Genomic DNA, 15,912 nt, shown 5'->3' with positions numbered 1-15,912 from the left:
AAATAAATGCAGACCACAAAAATGTTTCTTCTGGTTCAGTTACTTCCTGGTTGCCTGTTCCACTTCCTGATTGGCTGATGGACCTGGAGACAGAGAGAGCCGGTCGTTTCATTTGCCCCTTTGTGTCTCAAACCGGCGTCTTTCACAGAACGTAAAATTTCTGTGAACATCAAACAGATTTAAAGATAACATTCTCAGCAATGTGATTAAAATGATCGTTTATTGCTACAAATTAGTGGTTAATTTATTTTGATGATTGACAATCAGACTGGTTCAGTTGTGGGAGGGGCAGATTACTGTTCCTTGTTGACTTTGGCTCTTTGGTCCAAGTTTATTTGAAAAAAGTAGCTTTCAGTTAACTTTAATTGTTTTCTGCCTGTAAAAACATAAAATTTGTGTCTTCAAACAGTTTGAAGTTGGTTCATCAGCAGCAAAGAATCGTTTGTTTTTTTGTGTGTTTTTATGGAGAACAAACGCTCAGACTTGAGATTCTGACCTGAGCTGTTCAGAAAAGATTTGACAACCGATCCCTTCCAAGGAGCCAAACAGAAATCTGTCCCAAAGTTTGAACATTTTCCTGGATTTTCCTCTTCACAGGAACGCCTCTCCGGACGGTTTATGGCTCCGGAGTCTGATGTTCTCTGCTGAGCGGGAAGCAAGAAGATAACGTATCTTATCTCTGCATCGTTGTTTGGTGTCATTCTTTTTCCATGATTTGTTTTTTTAATGGTGGTTTCCATGGTTTCAGTGACCTGTCACAAAAACATCTGACTGATGAGTGAAAAAGCAAACTTTCTGAAAACAATAAGATCAGGATCAGCTGGAACTGCTGTGCTGCTCCGTCTGTGGCCAGCAGGGGGCAGCAAACAACAGAGAACTAAAGAGACAAAGAATTTAAACAAGAACATTTGAAAACAGCAGGAAACTACAACTTGACTGAAATCTTTAATGACTGCAGTCAAATCAGCTGATGGATGACGGCGGATCTCCTGGATCTGAGAGAAAAGTCACGAAACTTTCAGACTTTCTAGTGGGTCAGCGTCAAAAAGTCATAAAACTGTAGAGTTGGACTCTACAGCAAGGATACCAAGTAATGTCTCAAAGAACACAAAAACAGTAAAAAAACCAAAGAGATTGAGTCTTTTCCAGATGTTTCAGTCATCTGCAGACACCGGAGCGTTCAGGCGATCCGTTCTGCGTTTGGTGACTCACAGTGACGCAAGAAATGGAACAAAGACGACGGAAACTCCTCTGAGGGAGGATCGGATCAGTTCAGTCAATCGTGTGTAAATAATCAATCAGGTGTTCACTTTTCCTCCTTTTCACCCCCACTGGAGGCAAAGCTTCTATTTAAGGTGTTTTTCTTCTTGTGTTTGACAAACTCTGTGACCTTTTGTTGACCTGATCCAACGCTCTTCAGCTTTTGAGACGGTTTCAGCAGCAAAGACCAGTTCTGACGGTGAGTCCAGTTTATTGAAAACAAAGCATTGGCTGCTGTTTTAGTAAAGCTGGGGGGGGGGGGGGGGGGGTGTCACTCCTTCCTCTCTGCTTTCAGTAACATCATGATACACACTCACCTGAACACACCTGCTGGCTGACTGGAGACTCCACAGTGTTAGACCACTGCACTGAGTGGCTGCATCCAGACGGCTCACCTCTGCACAAAGACGGACGTTTGTGAGGCTGCAGACACGCCTGATGGATGACGTGTGTGAGTCCGTGTGTGTACTTATGTGTGACATCATAACCTTGAGCCTCCAGCAACCTTTGCTGTTGTTGTTTCTCTTTGTGTTCAAAGATTGTGTTTTTCTACTTCACTCTTCAAATCGGACTGAACCATCCCAGCAGAACCAAACAAGTGATTCACAGCAAACAAGAAGAACCAACAAAAGACGAAACACAACAATTAGGCTGAAGTGTCCAGAGAAATCCCTGAAATGAAAAATCCCCAAACAAAAACCTCTGACTGAGTGACGTCATCCATAGAAAATGGTTTATTCCGGCTCCAACCAAATGAAGTCAATTTAGTCTGCCTTTTGATACAATGCGGACGCCTCCATGTTGGAGCCAGATGTCCTAAGTGGAAACCACTCTCACCAGTCAGGAGTGAGCTTGTCAGAAGGCCACACCCCCTACCACTTGACAGCGTCTACATGGACTGCTTGAACGTCGGACGCCCAGTCACTGACAGGAAACCAGACGCCCACTTCCTGCTTGGCCTCCTGAGCTCTGAAGAGCGGCGACACCCTGTGGCTCCTCCCATCACGGCACGCTGAGGTCAAGCTTTAGTTTTCACTCCGACTCCTTACATTTAAATCTGTAAAAACAAAACTTTGATCCTCATGAAAAAGACAGAGTTCTGTTTTTTTGTGATTGGTGTCCTGAATGACTGACAGGCGGCTGTGAGTCATCTTTACATTCAGCACAGATCCAGAAACTCCTGCAACCACCTTCTACCTCAGCGGTTCTCTGTGAAGACAGAGGATGAGCATCACCACCCGCCTTCAGGCATCCGCAGCTTCATTCGTCCGGATTTAAGCGCCGACGCGTCTGAAGACGTCAGGAACCAAGCAGAGATGGGGAGGGTCAACCACCTCTCCAGAGAAACGGAGGCAGGGAGGCGGAGTCAGAGCTCCTCCTCATTTCTCCAGGAGCATCCAAGCGTTGCTTACGTTCCCGCCGCGTCCTGGATGAGACGGTTTGAACGCTCAGCTGCAGACTGACATCCTGATGAAAACGTCTCTGCAGATGAACACTGAGTCACTAATAGAATCCCGTTTGCATCAAAAACATCCTTTATCTGTGACCCATCAGAACCCAGACCCATTTCCTCACAATCATGTGTGTTGACCACAGACCAAGTGGACCACAGAAAACATGTTTGAACCATCATGAGAGGAGCCGAATGTGCTTTCATGAAGGAGGAATGACTGCAGTGAAGGTTTCTCTGATCTCACACTTCAGAACCACCTTTGGGTCTTTTTCTGTTGGACTGGTTCTAAAGTTCTGAGTTGTAACCGGTTGGAGAGCTCTTTTGGGACTGAGTGATGAGGTCATCGCTTTGTCTCCCGGGACTGAAGCGTGCTCCGTTTGCTTCAGCTGTGACACCCGGGTTGTGCAGCTCCTGTTTTGTTTATGTCCATTTTGAGGGCGTGGCCTCCAGGTCGGTGGTCATTTTTGATAAAGCGATGAACGTCGTCAGAGCCCCAGAATCTGCATATTCATGAGTTTTTGCTGCCTGCGATCTTGACTGTCTGTGAACAGAAAAGTTCCTGCAGACTCATGAAAATATTCTAGTTCTGCCTTTTATTGTTTTGCTTTCATCAGATTTTCATCTTGGCTGCGCTTTCCCCCTGCAGGATCAATAAGGGACATTCTATTCTACTCTATTCTAAAAGACATCTTCTATCATAATCCTGTCAGTTCAGTTCTATTGTATCATATTCTTTTCTGAAATCGATTCTATTCTCGTCAGTCTTTAGCCGTTCTTTTCAAACACCAACATGGAGCTGAAATTCTTTTCTACAAACCAGGACGACGATCTTTTTGGTTCAGTTGATCTTTTTTAGGTTATTTTGATTTTATTCCAACAGAGGAACTTCAAAGGAAGTGTTGACCTCTGACCTCACCTTCATCATCAAACAGGAAGGAAGATCTGTTTTTTTGCTGATGGATGCTTTTATTTTCAGTCGGGTTTATTATCCATGATCTGCTTTTTCCTCACAAAGAACAAACAAACAACAGATTATTTAACCAGTTTTATTTTATTTGACATCATAACTAAACACTAAATTACCTCCAAAAACGACGTTGTTTTACAAAACTTTACAATAGACGGCTTCACAGTTTTTGAAGCTCATCAACTTTTTAGACGTTTTAAGTGCTGATCATAGAAAAATAACTCATTTTTTTCCCTTTATGTTTCCAAAAGAGATGAAGAGAAAATAACTTTCCTGTTTTATTAAATGTGGGATTTAAGTCCAGATGGGAAAAGTTCTAATCTAAATGAAAATGGAAACACGGCTGGGAACCTTCTGTGGATGCGGTCCGGCTCCACCGTGACTCATGACCTCCTCCCCCAACATGAGGTGCAGCTGACGGGACAAAGCCCCTCCTCTTTTATCCCAGTTTTCCAGCTTCATGGGAATTTTCTGCAGAAACTCCTGCAGGCTGGAAGGGAAACGATCAGAAAACTGCAAACCGTCCGAAGGCGGAAAAACGGCGTTTAGGACTAAAGGTTTGGACGCTGAATCCCAGCAGGAGTCATTGAGACGTTTGTGATTGTGGAGGCAAACGTTTCACTGAAACCTTTTTCTTCTGCTAAACAAACTTTTTGTTCTTTACAGACCAAAACGAGAAACCAGTTTCTTTACTTCAACCATCAACCATCTTTCTGCAGGAAGCAGGAAGGTCTCACAAAGATGCCCCCCCCCCCCCCCCCATCCAAACCAGGCTCTTTTTGATTGGGGGGTACACTCAGGACCTGTAGAACCCTGCATAACCCTCCCAACACTGAGGGAGACCCCCAGCCTCCACCTCCTCATTGGGGGGAGTTGAACTGTCCGTTCATGAGGGGGGGTGGGCTCTGGTTCATCTGGATCCACAGTCTGAGGCCGTTTCACATAACGGTCACAGCAGATCCTCATGGGACCAGAATCCCCTAAACTGGTCCCTGAACCACCTCAGCTCAGACCGTCCTCTTCAGAACCGGACGGTCTCAGTCCCAGATGTTCGTCTGGGTCTTTAGGAGGACAAACATCCTCATGATCCATGATTCCAGAATCCAAAGTAGAACTTTAAAACCTCTTCAAACACCGACAGAGAAGCTTTTATCCTGTGGAAGTTCCATCCTGAAGAACTTCAGGAATTTCTTTTTTATTCAAATGAAACGGTTGAGCTTCAAATCCCGAGTCGCCTCTGTTTTCACGTCGAGGTTTGACTTTGTGACGGAGCTCGCAGGCCTGCTGCAGTTCTCACACGCGCTCGCCAGAACATCAGCTGCTGCCGCGAGCGTTTGGGCCGACGTTTGCTAACACGGCGCTGCGAACCCAGGAGTTTTTCAAAGTAAAAGCACGGTAATGGACACCAGTGTGTCCGGATGTGTTTGGGTCAAACACTGAATGAAGCTGAAGTTTCCTTAGAAAACATTTAAAAAAATCATTGGGGGGGTGGGGGGGGTGGGGGGACCTGCTTCTAATTACATAAAAAAGTTTGGAAGTTCCGGTTCCTAACTATCGGGCCTTACATGACCTCTATGCGACCTCTTACAGTTCCAGGAAGCTACTGAATGACTTTACTAAAGGGTAAATAGTAGAGAGCAGATCTCTGCATTCTGGTGTTCAGAGACCTTCCAGCCCACATCATGATGCTCCCACCACTCTGTTTGATCATTCTGATCTGCAGCTCTAAGGCTGAAGGTTGTGATTCTTACAGGAAAGGCGCTTGGATGGGTTGTTTTGTTGGGATTTGACGTCTCAATCTGTAAAACGTTTCTTTCCACATGATCGATTTGCAGGGCCGCCGCCGCCACCGCCGCCACCGCCGCCGCCACCGCCGCCGCCACCGCCGCCGCAATCAGAAAGTTGAGATGTTGAAAAGTGTGGATGAGTCAGAAACCTCTCGTGTTCAATGTTGCTGCTTTGTTAGGTCAGATCTTCAGCCTCCTCTCCCTCTGTGTGTCAGTTTAGTGATGAAGGCCAGCAGCCTCCGCTGAATGGAGGCCTTTTGCTCCTCTCGACTCCTCCTCCTCCTTCAAATGTTCAACAGCCACCAGCCCCTGCGTGGAGTCGCACGACTGTTTCTCCACATCCTCGTCGTAGTCTGAATCCAGCGTGCTTCCTCTAGCCTTCGCTCGCCTCCATAGCTTGGATGGCGCCACGCCTCTGCACGTGCGTTTGGCCAGCGACGCCAGCTCCTCCCTGGCGAGCGGGTTGAAGAGGAGGTAAAGCAGGGGATTGACGCAGGCTGGCAGCGGCGCCACGAGCAGCAGCAACGCCTTTGCCGCCTCCGGCCCGACGGCGGGGAGCCGCAGGAGGGAGGAGAAGGAGAGGAAGGCAACAGGGAGGTAGAGGAGGCAGTCAGAAAACAGCAGCCAGGCCACGTGTCGGGTCAGCGCCGCCTCCTCGTCACACGCAGGAGCTGCTTTGCTGCTCTGACAATAAAAACGGATGTAGGCGAGCGTCATGAGGAGGAAACAGAGCGAGTCAAACAGCACCATGGACACGGAGAACGCCAAGGAGGAGGACACGGACGGCAGCGGCAAACAGAAGGAGGTGCTGCTGTTTCCAGCCACTAGAGGGGGCAGCGTGATGGCGGCGCCCAGCAGGAAACACAGACAGATGGACAGACGGATCCAGAGCGGCCACCCGGCAGAGCGACCTGCAGAAAGAGAAGACATCCTGAGTTCACGTCTGCCAGTCTTCTTCCAGCTCGCTCTGCAGCTGCCGCCGCCCTCACCGCCACTGCGCACGGCGGACGCCACGCATCGCTCCAGAGCGGCGACAGTCAGCAGGAAGAGTCCGGTCTGAGACGCAAAGACGCACAGGAAGCTGCTGAGGTGACACAGGAAGCTGCTCTCCCACTTCGCTCCGAACCTGCAACCAGCAGCAAAACAGTCACACAAACAAAAGGCGTCCAAAGGCGTCTGCTGCGGACAGGAGGCGAGGCCCATGAAGGTCAAACAAGGTCACGGTTGACCCCCAGCAGAGTGTGAAACTTAAACTGTAGGGGGGAGATTTTTAACGATATTTAGGAAACATAATGAATGTCCATATTTGGCTTTGTGACGTCAGAAACTTAAGATGAGCAGATCTGACCCAGAGAAGATAAAAACCCTAGAAAATGGTAAATGTCATCATGTTTAAGCCTTAGGGCCTTTTTGACCCCACCACTACTAATCCTACTTTACAATCTGCTTTATTCATTTCCATGTCAAACAGATTTTTGGGTCAACCTTCTGGTTCTTTTACACAATACTTTCACGATGAACCGTTTTGTAACAAAAAAAAACGAATAAATGAGAATAATTATGGTTTTTATGTTTTATAATAAAGATCCAAACCGTATAGATAAATATTAATGTTTACTTTCCAAAACAAAGTTTGTCTTATGTAAATGTATTCAATCTTCCAAGGATCTATCCCATAATCCCAATGATTTGTCACAAATTTCAAAACTATTAACTTTTATTAACGTTTAATGTTTCATATTGAATAAAAACGACACTAACGGCGAGTCGGCATCAAACACAGCGGTGACTTCAGAGACCCGGAGGGTCAAAGTGACCCAAACCTCTGAGCGGTTTTGGTTTCTTACCTCCAAAAGCTTCCAAAGGTCCAGGCGTCCACAGCGGCCAGCCACCCCCCCCAAACTCCCATCAGCCCATTCACCAGAGCCAGCAGACCAATCAGCAGCTTGGTGGGCGTCACCAAGCTGGCAGGAGAGAAGAAGACGGCCAGAACCACCAGACTGTTACTGATCAGGGAGGTTCCTGCCATGAGCCACACCCCGCCGCGGATCATCCAGCTGCCCAGCAGGTGGCGACACGGCCTCAGCGGACCTGCAGAACACCGTTACTGAAACTGGGTTTGCTTTTTTACCGGATGAACAATTCAACCGTCAAACTTCTACTTTGATCTTCTGCAAAGACGAGTTTCACAATCTGGATTTCATCCTTTCAGGAGCAGCAGCTGCAGCCTGGAGGAGTCTCTTCTGGATTCCTTCAAACGTCTGGTTGCATTTGTGAATCTTTTCTCCAGATCTCCAGGGGATCCTGTGGTTGATCTTTAGTCTTTTTTGCTTCCCCAAAATCCTTCAGAGCTGCAGAACTTCAGGAAGGACACTCTGAAGTCCTGCTGCTCTGTGGAAGAAGTTCTCGTCATATTTGAAAAGTGTCCCCTGACCCTAACCCTGACCTCTGACCCTGACCTCTGACCCTGACGGAACCTGCAGTGGGTACCTGGTGTCGGGCTGCAGTGGACGGCGTGTTGAGGTTTGGGCCCGTCCTCAAACTCCATCAGAAAGTCCTCCCAGTCCGGTTCTGCTGCAGAGACAAAGCAGGACAACGTTCTTCCAAACCTGTTCAGATGGATGGAAAAATCCCTGGAAGGATTTTTATCTGACAGGATCAGCACCAAACATCTTTCCCAGACTAATTACAGTCTAATTAAAGTCAGAGTTCGGCGTGGCGATCATACAGAGTGGTCTAAAAACATCCCACTTACAGTTATCAAAGGTTTGTGAAAACTTGAAACCATCAATGTCTCAGTTTTATATTATTTTAACTTATTGACTATGTTTACAGTTTTATTATAATAATTTGGTACATTTTATGTGATATTTCTGCGATTTTAGTCTATGCTTTGCCTATGAATGGCTTTTGGCCTGTTGGTGAACACGTATAAATAACACAGTTCCAGTAGTTGTCTTTAAGTTCAGATCTTTGATTTGTTTGGCTTAAAATGAACTTGTTGTTGTTGTGATGGACGTTTGTGAAAACCACAACCATCCAGCAGAGGGCAGCAACACACAGCTACTCTGTCCACCCTGAGTGTGTCACAGGAAGAAGAAAGTGTTTTCAGATGCGTAATATTGTTAACAATAATATTATTGTTACTAATTTTAGGCTCAGGGCTGCCATGACACGTCGTGAGCACAAATCTTAACCCATCTCTCTGAGGGAGAAGGTTCACCTTGACTGGAGAGAACGGCGGCATCTCTCCCAGCCGCCTCCACAGCCTCCTCCTTCTCCCAGGACGAACCTCCTTTCCTGTCACAGGAGATGAAGGCGCAACACTGAAAGGCGTAGGGAAGCTCCATCCACCTGCCAAGAACCAACATGAGAGGCCGGACCTCCACCTCCAAACCCGGAGACGCCGCTCCTCACCTGACCCGCGGCAGGTCCTCTCGTGCGATTAACTCCATCAGCTGACCGTTACCGGCCAGGCGAAGGTGAGTCAAGGTCTGCAGGCCGCTCAGGGGCAGAGATGACAGCTGATTGGATGACAGATCCCTGCACAGACAGGTGGGGTGGCATCAATAACTAATCCGGTTGATTTTGTTTCTGTGTCGCTCGTTGGTTGTGATGGTAGAACCTCACAGTCTGTTCAGCGCCGGCAGAGCAGAGAAGCCGTTGGGTTTGACGGTCGACAGCCGGTTCCAGGAGAGATCTCTGCCAGACACAAACGGCAGCTTTGAGGAGGGAAATCCACTTCACTTCCTTCAGAAACACGTCTCAAACAAAAACTTCCCATGTTTGATTCAAGTTAAATAAAACTATCAGAATTAGACTTTTATTAGAAGGTAGCACTGAAACCAATGATTACATTAACACTTAATTATAGGTTGAATATTTCAGGGAAAATGCTAAATAATATAATTATTAGGTAGATATTTCAGACAATCATCTAATGGATTTTCTCCATTTCCATGCAATGTGTCAGTTCAAATCATTTGAAAAAATATATGAATGTTTATTCTTACAGGTGGATGTCTGGATGGATTTTGTCTATCTCATTAGTACTAATGGTCATTTTAATTTGAAAACATACTAAAATCCTTTATTTTAGAAGCTAAAAGTGGTTTTTAAAGCTAATAGAAGGCCTTCAAACTAAAAACAACATTTCATCCAGAAAATGAGGGGAAACCAGAAATGTGTTTTAGAGGATTCTGCAGCAACGACACAGACGATTTTCACAAGTCCTCACCCCCCCCCAGCAGCTCCTGTGAGTGAATCTGATGATCATTTGAAAACTTTTATTTTTCTGATACATAAATAGAATTCAGTGTGTCTGAAACTACCAGACTTTCCGTTTGTTTCTCCTCTCTTCAGTCCATCAGGTCTGCTGGATCTGCTTCTCAGCAGCTCGTTTGGATTAAGCGGCTTGGAGCCGGGCGTAACAGCTGCTCTTTGTTTCTAACGCAGACGTGGGGGGGGGGGGGGGGGGGGTCTTAAATGATCAGTCATGATGTTCAGACATGATGCTGAAGCTTAGGAGGCGCTGTGGGCTGACTCCATCAGTGGAGGAGCAGCACTCTGATCCTCCACCTTCACCGCTTCTCTGATTCCACCCGTCCACATCTCAGCGCCTCATGCGGGCGCTGAACCCTCATCTCCGCACAGAACATGCGTCCTCCAGCAGCTCCAGCCCCCCATACCCGTCCTGTGTCCTCTACACCTCCACATCCTCCCACTCTCAGATCCGGACGCTTCCTTTACCCGCCTCAGCACCATGTGGGCGGAGCTTCCAGCTGCTCTGCTCTCAAACTTTGAGCAGCCTGAACTCTCGCGGTCATCTCGTTCCTCCTCTGTAAATGTTGTCTTTGTTGTACCTCATCTTGTTTTTTCCGGTAACGTTTAAATGAAATGGATTTCCCAGTGTTCCACCATGCTGTGAGCATGCGTGTGTGTTTGTGAGCATGCGTGTGTGTGTTTGTGAGCATGCGTGTGTGTGTTTGTGTGCATGCGTGTGTGTTTGTGTGCATGCGTGTGTGTTTGTGTGCATGCGTGTGTGTGTGTGTGCATGCGTGTGTGTTTGTGTGCATGCGTGTGTGTGTGTGTGCATGCGTGTGTGTTTGTGTGCATGCGTGTGTGTTTGTGTGCATGCGTGTGTGTGTGTGCATTCGTGTGTGTGTGTGTGCATTCGTGTGTGTGTGTGCATGCGTGTGTGTTTGTGTGCATGCGTGTGTGTGTTTGTGTGCATGCGTGTGTGTTTGTGTGCATGCGTGTGTGTTTGTGTGCATGCGTGTGTGTGTGTGTGCACGCGTGTGTGTGCACGCTTGTGTGTGTGTGTGCATGCGTGTGTGTTTGTGTGCATGCGTGTGTGTGTTTGTGTGCATGCGTGTGTGTGTTTGTGTGCACGCGTGTGTGTGTGTGTGCACGCTTGTGTGTGTGTGCACGCTTGTGTGTGTGTGCACGCTTGTGTGTGTGTGCACGCTTGTGTGTTTGTGTGCATGCGTGTGTGTGTGTGTGCACGCTTGTGTGTGTGTGTGCATGCGTGTGTGTTTGTGTGCATGCGTGTGTGTGTGTGTGCATGCGTGTGTGTGTGTGTGCATGCGTGTGTGTGTGCACGCTTGTGTGTGTGTGTGCATGCGTGTGTGTGTTTGTGTGCATGCGTGTGTGTGTTTGTGTGCATGCGTGTGTGTGTGTGCACGCTTGTGTGTGTGTGCACGCTTGTGTGTGTGTGCACGCTTGTGTGTGTGTGCACGCTTGTGTGTGTGTGTGCATGCGTGTGTGTTTGTGTGCATGCGTGTGTGTGTGTGTGCACGCTTGTGTGTGTGTGTGCATGCGTGTGTGTGTGTGTGCATGCGTGTGTGTTTGTGTGCATGCGTGTGTGTTTGTGTGCATGCGTGTGTGTTTGTGTGCATGCGTGTGTGTTTGTGTGCATGCGTGTGTGTGTGTGTGCATGCGTGTGTGTGTGTGTGCATGCGTGTGTGTGTGTGCATTCGTGTGTGTGCATTCGTGTGTGTGTGTGCATGCGTGTGTGTTTGTGTGCATGCGTGTGTGTTTGTGTGCATGCGTGTGTGTTTGTGTGCATGCGTGTGTGTTTGTGTGCATGCGTGTGTGTGTGTGTGTGCATGCGTGTGTGCATGCGTGTGTGTTTGTGTGCACGCGTGTGTGTGTGTGTGTGCACGCTTGTGTGTGTGTGTGCATGCGTGTGTGTTTGTGTGCATGCGTGTGTGTGTTTGTGTGCATGCGTGTGTGTGTTTGTGTGCACGCGTGTGTGTGTGTGTGCACGCTTGTGTGTGTGTGCACGCTTGTGTGTGTGTGCACGCTTGTGTGTGTGTGCACGCTTGTGTGTGTGTGTGCATGCGTGTGTGTTTGTGTGCATGCGTGTGTGTGTGTGTGCACGCTTGTGTGTGTGCATGCGTGTGTGTTTGTGTGCATGCGTGTGTGTGTGTGTGCATGCGTGTGTGTGTGTGTGCATGCGTGTGTGTGTGTGTGCATGCGTGTGTGTGTGCATGCGTGTGTGTTTGTGTGCATGCGTGTGTGTGTTTGTGTGCATGCGTGTGTGTGTTTGTGTGCATGCGTGTGTGTGTGTGCATGCGTGTGTGTGTGTGTGCATGCGTGTGTGTGTGTGCACGCTTGTGTGTGTGTGCACGCTTGTGTGTGTGTGCACGCTTGTGTGTGTGTGCACGCTTGTGTGTGTGTGTGCATGCGTGTGTGTTTGTGTGCATGCGTGTGTGTGTGCACGCTTGTGTGTGTGTGTGCACGCGTGTGTGTTTGTGTGCATGCGTGTGTGTTTGTGTGCATGCGTGTGTGTGTGTGTGCATGTGTGTGTGTGTGTGCATGCGTGTGTGTTTGTGTGCATGCGTGTGTGTTTGTGTGCATGCGTGTGTGTTTGTGTGCATGCGTGTGTGTGTTTGTGTGCATGCGTGTGTGTGTTTGTGTGCATGCGTGTGTGTGTTTGTGTGCATGCGTGTGGGTGTGTGTGCATGCGTGTGTGTGTGTGTGCATGCGTGTGTGTGTGTGTGCATGCGTGTGTGTGTGTGCACGCTTGTGTGTGTGTGCACGCTTGTGTGTGTGTGCACGCTTGTGTGTGTGTGTGTGCATGCGTGTGTGTTTGTGTGCATGCGTGTGTGTGTGTGTGCACGCTTGTGTGTGTGTGTGCATGCGTGTGTTTGTGTGCATGCGTGTGTGTTTGTGTGCATGCGTGTGTGTGTGTGTGCATGCGTGTGTGTGTGCACGCTTGTGTGTGTGTGCACGCTCACAGGAAGCGCAGTGATGTCAGACCGGTGAAGGTGTTCTCCTCCAGCGCCTCCACCTCGTTGTGGTGCAGGTCTCTGGAAAACAGCAGCAGCAGCGCTGATGTCAAGCACTGATTCCCGCCTTCCTGCCCCGCTGGGGGGTTTTCTGTTTGATAACTGAGTAAAAACATAGATAAAATAAAATAAAATAGTGAGGACTCACAGTTTCTGGAGGCTCTCACAGGCAGAGAAACTGGGCAGGCTCTGGATTTGGTTATAGGAGAGGTCGCTGCAGAGAGGGAGAACATTCCAGGTGTCTGTGAACGCATCGCAGAGCAGCACAGGACATGAAGGTGAGCTCAGGTGTGTTTGGACTCACAGCAGCTGCAGGTTGGGAAGCTGTTCACACACTGATGTGGGCAGAGAAGTGATGCGAGCTCCGGTGATGGTCCTGAAAGCACAGGAGAGCCACGTCAGACGGAGCCTGAGCCGAGAACACAAACCGTCCGGGTTTACTGCTTCAAATGGGTTCAGGTGCTCCAACGTTTCATTATTCTAGGAATGAAAGTGAAGCTTTGAAGCGCTTCAGTGTTCGGGCAGCGAAAACAAACGCTTTACAAAGATACGTGGACTAAAGATGAGCTTTTAATGAGCTGGCAAGCGTGTTGTAAAATGGATCAAAGTTACAACACGCCTTCATAAAACCTGAGCAAAAACATGAAGTTTAGATTTCTCTAAATATTTCAACAGTTTTTTCCTTTCTTCTCCTAAACACCAGCATGACAAAGCAAATCCTGACAGACTGCATTGTTGTGAAACACAATGAGAGTGACGGGGATTCTGATGAAGTATGAAATAAAAAATAGAAGAAACAAAGAAAATGTAGATAATATAGGACAAAACCCCCATTAAAGAAGCAGCTTTATGCAAATCCGGAATCACCCGGACTTTTCTTCATGATGCTGTCTTGCAGGAAGTTGTAAGAACCAGCAGAACGTCCACAGCTAAAAAATAAAGTGCATCCACTGCGGGACGGAGTAAAAGTTCTGCTGTCGTCCTGAGCAGCACAGCAGATGGATGGGTGATGTCACTGACCTGCTTGATTATTGCCTGAGGTTTTCTGACATCAAAAGTGTAGCATGAACATTAATAGAAGAGTGTGAAGTGGATCTTTAGCCTCCAAATGATATTCCTCCACACGAGGGTCAGACTTTGGCTTAAGCTAAAGCTGAACAAACACCCGCTCCCACACGGTGGATCAAGAGCAACTTTTTCCTCAAATTGGTAAAAGATTAAGGAAAGCAAGATGTTTGAGCGCTCTGAAGGTTAATGAGTTACAGCAGCCAGGTGTGAAGCAATCAGGAACTGAAAGCCAATAAGGTTCAAGGCAGCAAAACCCAAGACCACCACAAAGACAACAAAGGGGCAAATGAACAAACGGAGGAGCAGAAAGTAAACGGAGGTCAGATAAAACCTCTGTCAAAAAACAAACTAGAAATCGAGAGATTTTCTTTCTTAGGATGAAGATCTACTGCATGTGGATTTCAGCCTCTTAGATGGATCAGTGGATTCCTGTCAAAAAAACAGCAGCTGGTTCAGAAGAATTAACCCTATTCTGTGTTTTTGATGAAAACTTAGTCCTAAACAATAATCTGTCAGTGTCTCTGAAAGGTTTTCTGCAGATATGTGGCGTTGTAGAGACACAGGTGGGTCTTTTATTTTGAAAAACTGGCGTTCATTTCTGCTTAAAAACAAAAACGTCTAAAACGGCAGAAATCTGTCTTTGAGTTGATAAAACCGGAAGACCGGGAAGAGTCACTTTCAGGACAGACGGGAAGAATGTGGGTCAGATTTTTGGTCTGTGTTTTCATTTCCACCGTTAGTTCAGAGCGAGGTTACAGCAGAACACACACGGCCTTCAGAGGAGAGACGGAACGGAAAAATACGACAACGTAAACACAACCCAGGAGTTTATTATGACATGGAAGTCTGGGTCACAACAAGGAGAGAAACACGTTTAGAAATCACGCTGATCAGTAGGAAAGTCACATCCTGTCGGATCGAAGAACACGTCTGATACCAGCAGTTTGACTGGAGATTCAGCAACGCACAACACAGTACAATGCAACACAACAGAATGCAATGCAACACAACACAATGCAACACAACACAACGCAATGCAATGCAATGCAACACAACACAACACAACACAACACAATGCAACACAACACAAGGCAACGCAACAGAATGCAATGCAACACAACGCAATGCAACACAACACAATGCAACGCAACAGAATGCAATGCAACACAACGCAATGCAACACAACACAATGCAATGCAACACAACACAACACAATGCAACACAACACAACGCAATGCAACACAACACAACACAACGCAATGCAACACAACACAACACAACACAACACAATGCAATGCAATGCAACACAACAAAACACAATGCAACGCAACAGAATGCAATGCAACACAACACAATGCAACACAACAGAATGCAATGCAACGCAATGCAACACAACACAACACAACACAACGCAACGCAATGCAATGCAACACAACACAATGCAACACAACGCAATGCAACACAACACAACACAACGCAACACAACACAATGCAATGCAACACAACACAATGCAACAGAATGCAATGCAACACAACACAATGCAACGCAACAGAATGCAATGCAACACAACGCAATGCAACACAACACAACACAAAACACAATGCAACACAACACAACGCAATGCAACAAAACACAACACAACGCAATGCTACACAACACAACACAATGCAATGCAATGCAATGCAACACAACACAATGCAACAACACAACGCAATGCAACACAACACAACACAACGCAATGCAACACAACACAACACAATGCAATGCAATGCAACACAACAAAACACAATGCAACGCAAAAGAATGCAATGCAACACAACACAATGCAACGCAACAGAATGCAATGCAACACATCGCAATGCAACACAACACAACACAACGCAATGCAATGAAACACAACACAATGCAACACAACACAACGCAATGCAACACAACACAACACAACGCAATGCAACACAACACAATGCAACACAACACAATGCAACGCAACAGAATGCAATGCAACACAACGCAATGCAACACAACACAATGCAACGCAACAGAATGCAATGCAACACAACGCAATGCAACACAACACAACACAA

General features: G+C 47.2%; 1 protein-coding gene across 7 annotated transcripts in view; it reads right to left on the bottom strand.

The window, feature by feature from the left end:
• Positions 1–3,745: 3,745 nt before the first annotated feature.
• The window catches only part of LOC101157030 (leucine-rich repeat-containing G-protein coupled receptor 5), a 41,808-nt gene continuing 29,641 nt past the window's right edge, over positions 3,746–15,912 (bottom strand). For 3 of the 7 annotated variants that reach the window (XM_023952226.2, XM_023952228.2, XM_023952229.2), the window contains 10 exons: positions 13,064–13,135; positions 12,908–12,973; positions 12,709–12,780; positions 9,098–9,169; positions 8,885–9,010; positions 8,691–8,821; positions 7,958–8,041; positions 7,315–7,558; positions 6,457–6,593; positions 3,746–6,378 (listed from right to left, as the gene is read on the bottom strand). In XM_023952226.2, coding sequence (XP_023807994.1) covers positions 5,684–6,378; positions 6,457–6,593; positions 7,315–7,558; positions 7,958–8,041; positions 8,691–8,821; positions 8,885–9,010; positions 9,098–9,169; positions 12,709–12,780; positions 12,908–12,973; positions 13,064–13,135 — 1,699 coding nt within the window. In that variant the 3' untranslated portion in view covers positions 3,746–5,683. The remainder of the gene's footprint in view (positions 6,379–6,456; positions 6,594–7,314; positions 7,559–7,957; positions 8,042–8,690; positions 8,822–8,884; positions 9,011–9,097; positions 9,170–12,708; positions 12,781–12,907; positions 12,974–13,063; positions 13,136–15,912) is intronic. The other 4 variants (XM_023952227.2, XM_078941833.1, XM_078941831.1 and 1 more) reach the window with 3 other exon arrangements.

This window comes from Oryzias latipes, chromosome 23, assembly GCF_053564925.1.
Source record: "Oryzias latipes strain Hd-rR chromosome 23, Olatipes_Hd-rR_3.1".
In the NCBI taxonomy this organism is placed as follows: Eukaryota; Metazoa; Chordata; class Actinopteri; order Beloniformes; family Adrianichthyidae; genus Oryzias; species Oryzias latipes.
Note: the sequence above shows the minus strand (reverse complement) of the source record. Positions and strands in the feature narration are given on the sequence as shown.